Genomic DNA, 6,824 nt, shown 5'->3' with positions numbered 1-6,824 from the left:
TTTGGTGCCAGGTATTTGCCCAACCTATCTTATAATGTTAAGAGATGAAAGAGGTAAATGTATAATATTTTTGATGTAATCAGTAGTGACTGTTCACATGACACAGTGCTTTTTAAGTTATACGCTCAAATGCTAGTATTGCATCTTGTGGGTTTTGTCTTTTTGATTTTTAGTCTCACAGCAAAACAATCCTCCCTCTTCTGTCCTACACCAAAACTAAGCCAATCCTTTAGGAAAGTCTTTGTAAAAAACGCTAAAGGACCTGTATGGTTTTTTTGATTTGTTTCAGGAATTAAAATTGTTGCTTACAACTTTTGTTTTGTCCTTCAGTGATATGTGGACTTGAGTTTTACTCGCCCCTTTTTCTAAAATTCTAATTCAAGCTATTGAAATAATTTCATCATTCTTTTCAGTCTATTGGATGTTTTAGGGCAGGAAGGGAATACTGCCGATCTCTTCACCCTATTGTTGTTAATTTTTGTCCTGTAAATTTGATGTAACACTTGTGTTCCTACCTAGAAGCAGTGTGACATGCAGCAGATACTTCCCTTAGGATTTCAGCTTTTTTCAGGTTAAATGACCCAGTAATGGTTCTGAAAAAGCTGTGTTTGAAGTTGAGGATATTTCTAGGAGAAGTTTTGTCCCTTCAACATGGGAGTCTGTGGCAAACTATCTGTAACTGCATCCTCACTTTCCTTTTTGTAGAGTGAAAAAAAACCCAAACAAAACCGCTTTTATTTCTGACTCCGTTAATTCAAATCTTTTTTTAAATGGATTGAAAAAAACAACATTTTAGGCGAAACTGTTCAACAACTTAGTTTTGAAAGTTGTTTGGAATTATGTAACCAAGAACTGTTTTTAAGGAAACAAAATGCCATGTAACTACAGTTTGTACTTCACCTCTGGCGTTTGAATAAAACAAAGCGAATATTCGAGCAGCGGAGAGTTGTCATCCCTGACGTCATCCCCAGAAATTTTAAATTTTATGGGTAGTTGGAGCTTTTGAGGCTTTTTTTTTAAGTGCAGCGCTAGGCCAGACGCAGGCGCGGCGGCAGCCAGGAGGGGCGGGGCCGAGCGGTGGCTCCTCCCGGCCCCCAGGGGGCGCTGCGGCGTGGGCGGCGGCAGGCCAAGGCGGCAGCATGGCGCAGCCGCCGCCTTTCGCCGGGCGCTTCCCGCCGCCGCCGCCGTTCCGGGCTTTCCCGCCGCCGGCGGGGCCCTTCCCGCCGCCCGCCGCGCCCTTCCCCGGCCCCCCTGCCGCCGCTCGCCCAGGGCCTTTCGCGGTGGCGGCAGCGGCTGCACCCCCGCCCTTCCTCTTGCCGCCGCTGCCGCCGGCCGGGCCCGAGGGCGACGCGGGGCCGCGCTTCCCCCCGGGCGGCGGTCCCTACTTCCCGGCCGCTCCGCCGTTCCCGCCGCGGCCGCTGGCCGAGGAGGAGGCGGCGGCGGCGCAGCGGCAGCAGGACGAGCTGTGGCTGTCGCAGTTCCTGGGCCGGCGCCGCGCCGCCCCGCCGCCGCCGCCGCCGCCCGCCGCGGCGAGCCCCAGCAGCGCCCGGGAGCTGGCGGTGCAGGCGCTGGGGCGGGTGGCGCGGCTGGCCGCCCTCTGCCGGGCCCTGCGGCGGCGGGAGGCCGAGGGGGACGAGGCGGGCTGGGCCCAGGCGCGGGAGGAGGCGGAGGCGGCGCGGCGGGAGCTGCGGGAGGTCGTGCGGCCCCTGAGGGAGCCCGGCTACCGGGAGGCACTGCGGAGGAAGGCCGAGAGGGCGAGGAAGAGGAGGCTGCGCCTGCAGCGGAGGAAGCAAGAAGCCAAGGCGGCTGAGGAAGAGGAGGCGGCCCGGGCCGCCGAGCGGGAAGCCAGGATCGACCAGTGGAGGGCCAAGTGCATCCAGGAGGTGGAGGAGAAGAACCGGGTACGGCCCCGAGCGGCCTGATCTTGCCCGCCGCGGCGTGGCCTCCCGCGGGCTCCTGCAGGGCAGCGTGGCAGAGACCTGCCAGTAACGGGCTCACAGCCGGCTGAGCCTGCCCGGCCTCTGGCTTTGGCCCTTGCACTTCAGGAGGTGCCAGCTGGGTGCTGCATGGGTTTGGCTTGCTGGGAGACCCGCTGTTTCCAAGGCCTGCAGCCCTGCTTCGTCCTTGAAAGCCTTGGTGGGCATCTCGGCTTTGTCATACTCGTGTTCCAGGCCTTGACAGTTGAGGTTTAAAGTGGTTGCATGTGGAGGTCTTCCTCTCCGGTCCTGAGCTGTCACCCTGCCCCAAGCTGCTCACCTGCGGTGGTCAGTGCCATTTCAGTAACTGTAAGCCTTTCCTACGGGCTGCATGCTTGTAAAGCTGCGTGTTTGCAAGCTGTTTGGTCTCAATGGGAAGTAAAACAGCTCCAAAGGAAAAAAAGAAAAAAGCCACCAAATCACCCCAAATTAGACTTGCTGGGAAGTGTTGTAGTCACCTTTGTGTTGGCTGTCGGCCAATGAGCAACCCCTCTGCTGGTGCTCGCCCTGCTGCTGGGGTGGTATCGAGCAGCTGTTGGGAAAGGTTTTGCGTTCGGACTGCGGCATGTTAATGGTCTTCAATTACTGAGGTGTAGCATCAGGATGGCTTATATTTATTGTATGCTTTTTTGTAACTTTATGTAGTTAAAGGTTATCAGGCTTTATGTATTCATTAGCCACTTGGCCCAAATTTATGAGTTGCTCAGCCTCCTGAGGCTGTCGTGTCTGTCTGTCGCGTTTAGCATTTTTATAAAAAGGCAAAGTTGTATGGTTGACTCATTTGCTATGGCTGTGTTACTAGAAGTTCTCTTAATCTCCAGTGCTTCGCTAACCTTTTGGAAGTACCATTTAATTCTTGTCTACTTGGGATGTTTCACATGTCCTGTCTGCTTTTTTTTTCTTTCTTTTTCTTTCTTTCAATAGGAGCGAGAACTTAAGGCCGCTGCAGACAGTGTCTTATCTGAAGTAAGGAAGAAACAAGCAGACACAAAGAGAATGGTGGACATCCTGCGTGCATTAGAAAAGCTTCGGAAACTGAGGAAAGAGGCTGCTGGCAGGAAAGGTTAATTACGAAATTTTTTACCAAACTTTTCTCATTGCACACAATGAGAATTAAGATGGATTTGCGTGCCCTGTGATGTCTAGCAAGGTGCAGCTTAAAAAAGCTGTTTCTTTATTAGTGATTTTAGTTACATTAATATGTAAGAATAGCTATTAAATGCTGAATACAGTGGTTGTGTTCCTACGTTTCCCAGCTCTTTCTTGATAGAAGGATTTTTCCAGTCAGATAGTTGTTAGCAAGGTCAAGCTCATTCCTCTGAGATCTTGCCAGCTCTCCTCTCAAGCCTGATAACAGAGCCCCTTCTGAATTTGAGAATTTAAAATTAATTCTCTTTTTGTTTAGGTGTTTGTCCACCCCCCTCAGCAGATGAATCATTTGAAAATCAAGTGGAGAGTCTCAAAACATTGCTCAAAAATCGTACAGAGCTGTATGAAGCTGAGGAGAGAGCATTAAGAGTTATGTTGGAGGGAGAACAGGAGGAGGAAAGGAAGAGAGAAATGGAAAAGAAGCAGAAGAAGGAAAGGGAAAAACTACTACAGCAGAAACTCGAAATTGATTCCAAGCTGTTTGGGGATCCAGGTAAATTCTACATGCCATACTTAACAGTATTTTTCCACACCACCCCCCATCTCATAGACACTGAGTTTAAAATGCAGGCATTTTTTAATATATATATATATAAAAAATATATATACACACACATATATATAATTATTATATATATAATGTGTATTTTTATATATATAAAAATATTTTTATATATATAAAAATAGTTGAGAAAAAAATCATCCACTGGCATAATTTATGGTCTGAGGAAAAGATGGGATAAACGTAGTGTGCTGTTAACACGTGATGTAAGAAGAACTGTTTAGCTCTTCAGCATAGACTGCAGCATATCTCCAGCTGATTTCATTTTGCAAGAAGAGGTCGTAGATTAAGCTGAAGTGAGAATAAGCAGAATAGATTGAAGACTTCCAACCCCCAACAGATGCTTTAGTCCGGTGCTTTGGTAAGTGCCCCTTGGGTAATCTGTAAAGATTCGGTGCCCATATGTTCCCCTTCTTTAGAGGATGGAGGCAGGAAGAGTCTCGACTTGCCTCTGACAGCTCTGGTAAGGATGAGGAGTCATGCAAAACATGTAAATAGTCCTCAATATATTACATAGGGAAGTGATTTCAGGTAATAGCTGGGGAGCAGCAAATGAGTTGGCAAATTTGAGGCTTCTAAGACTTACTAGAATCAGAAGTCTTTCTGATTTATTGAACGATTTCTGTGTTTGTGTTTTAACAGATGAATTTCCTCTAGCCCATCTATTGCAGCCCTTCAGAGAATATTACTTACAAGCTGAGCATTCTGTAGCAGCTCTAATTCAGATCAGGTAAAACTGAACAAAGTCTTCATTTTATTATCAAAGATGACAAGTATTGTTTGTTGAGATTGTAAAATTATTGTCCCTTTTGGTTTGTTAACTTCCAAATATGGTTATGCAATGAATTGTCCTGCTGTTTTTTCAGCTAAGGATCAAGCTTCTCGCTTCATAGAGTTGTATCCAGCAGTGCCCGTGTGAGGCAGAGTGCACTTCCACGCATAACCATTGCATTTAATAGAATAGTACAATTTGTAATATTTTGTGTATTGATCAGTATGGAAAAATACCTACGTGGGTATATAATAAATCTTACTACCAGACTCATACCAGCTCTCCTCTCAAACAACGCTTTCTCTGTTAAAGGCATGAATGGGATCAGTACTTGGTGCCAGCTGATCACCCTGAAGGAAGCTGCATCCCCCCCGGATGGGTTCTTCCAAGTCTCCCCACAAACGACACTTGGGCCACCGCTGTCAGATGATTTAGTAATAAATTATTTTACCATTGGAGGAATATTTCATTGTAATTGCATGTGAAATACGAGAGGGTCCGAAGAGGAAGTCTCATCCTCTTGTCTTGGTAGCCAGGTACTGGAATGTCTTGAAGAAAAGTGTAAGAACTGTTTTTGCCATCTGACTCTGCGGGGAAGTACCTGAGCAAGCCCAAAGCTGCTAGGCCTCTCGTGGTACGGAATTACAACCCCACTGCGAGTTTTTGATAACAAATCTCAATCTTAATAAACTTGGCTGACAAGGGTATTTGTGCCAGTATCAACATCCTATTTTTAGTGGCTTTTATTTTCATAAGCCTAAATCCAGATGATGAAATCTCCATAAATAAGTTTTAAAAAAAGAGATGATTAGTAAACATGTTTTTCTTCTTAAATGAAGCATGTCAAGCATCAGCTGTCAAAATAGTTCCTGTATTTTTGTGTGTAGAAACGAACCTATTACAAGTTTAAACAAATTCTGAAATACAAACAAGACAGGGCTTTTCAAGGTTGGTTAAAGCAGCTGTTGACATTTTACTTTTGTGGACTAAAACTGGTACCACGACATGGAAAAAATTCCCAGTTGTGGTGAAATAAGTCAGGCAGCCATGTGAATATATATAAATTTGATGAATAAGCCTGCTGGAAGAAAAAACAATAAAATCTGAAGTCTAACCTACTGTAATTGTTTTTGCCTATATAGCTATTTTCGTATAGGGAGAGATCATGTATATAATATTTGATTAAAAACACACAGCTCTATTTTGTAGGTTTAATAAATAGAGAAAAATTGATTATTTTTTGTTTGTATGTTGGAAACGTTTTTACTCCAAGGGAGAGATTTGTTATAATACTTGGCATCAAATATGACCACAGCGTGGTGAGACTTGCTGGAAAAAGGTTTGTGGGAAGGAACTTCTTCCTGTGAGGTGACGGAGGCATCTGATTTCGAAGCCTTCCATGTTCTGGGCACTTTGCTTGAAACAGCGAGGGGCCGTACAGGTCTGGGGCTTTGCTGGTCTACGCAGATTGCATGGTGTCCTCCCAGAGCTGCAGTCATTGGTCTTGCTTAGCCCTAGGATACAATCACAGAATCATTAAGGTTGGAAAAGACATTTCAGATCATCAAGTCCAGCCGTGGGAATGGATTTCATCTCTCCGATTCCTTACCTCTTCGCATCACAACTTCGTGTAATTCATGGAGGAGGCAACATGTAATTGCCTAAATTCAACACTTGGGCTTGCTGTGTAATGCTAATAGTTTCTTGGCTGAAGCTGTGCGTTGATTTCTGCTAGTAAGAGCACATGAATTAGTCATTTTTGATAGAGGTAGAATTAACCTGGGTGCAGAAGTCTGCAGTTCTTGCGCGCGTGATATCACTTACCTGTAGCACCCCAAAACACAGGTGACCGTGCAGTCTGCTGGAGGTGGGGGTTCTGGCTTGCACGTCCGTACGTCCTCCCATCCCTACCGTCGCTTCTAGCATCTTGGTACTCCAAGACCTATGGCTGGGTCAGCTCCTGATGAAAAAGCCAAAGTTCAAATAGCGTAAAAACAATTGCAGAAACAACGCTTTTCAGTTCAGGAGGCTTAAATAGTTATCTCCTTATCCCATTAGTGTGTCTGATGGGACAGACTAACCGCTTAAGCTACGATAATCTTAAAACTGTCAAAGTCAGATGCTTGTCTGACGCTGCAAGAATTTAAAGAGGTGAGCAGTAGATAAGCAGGCAGCGTAGATGCAGCTCTGTTCTCTGTGCCCTGTGAGGAGAGCTCCATGACTTCGTCTGACGGTAAGGGTAACTTCATATTGTTAATAAAAATAGGATTGAAAATGCCAGTGGGTGATGTGTGTTTAGGTCTTACTTCAATCCCTCAAGCTTTCTGTGGCTTCGTCTACTTATTTGCTCTTGCCCAAGGGTGTC

At 46.0% G+C, this 6,824-nt stretch overlaps 1 protein-coding gene across 1 annotated transcript; it reads left to right on the top strand.

Annotated features, from left to right (window-relative positions):
- Positions 1-1,139: 1,139 nt before the first annotated feature.
- Positions 1,140-4,889, top strand: PDCD7 (programmed cell death 7; the record flags this gene model as incomplete). The annotated part of the gene is made up of 5 exons (XM_082005244.1): positions 1,140-1,901; positions 2,901-3,039; positions 3,382-3,618; positions 4,330-4,417; positions 4,772-4,889. The coding sequence occupies 5 exons, from the start codon at positions 1,140-1,142 to the stop codon at positions 4,887-4,889; spliced, it is 1,344 nt and encodes a 447-aa protein (XP_081861370.1).
- Positions 4,890-6,824: the final 1,935 nt, after the last annotated feature.

The sequence above is a fragment of the Phaethon aethereus genome (assembly GCF_964289735.1).
Source record: "Phaethon aethereus genome assembly, chromosome: 12".
Lineage (NCBI taxonomy): Eukaryota > Metazoa > Chordata > Aves > Phaethontiformes > Phaethontidae > Phaethon > Phaethon aethereus.
The sequence above is the reverse complement of the archived record's forward strand: the minus strand, read 5'-3'. Positions and strand labels throughout refer to the sequence as shown.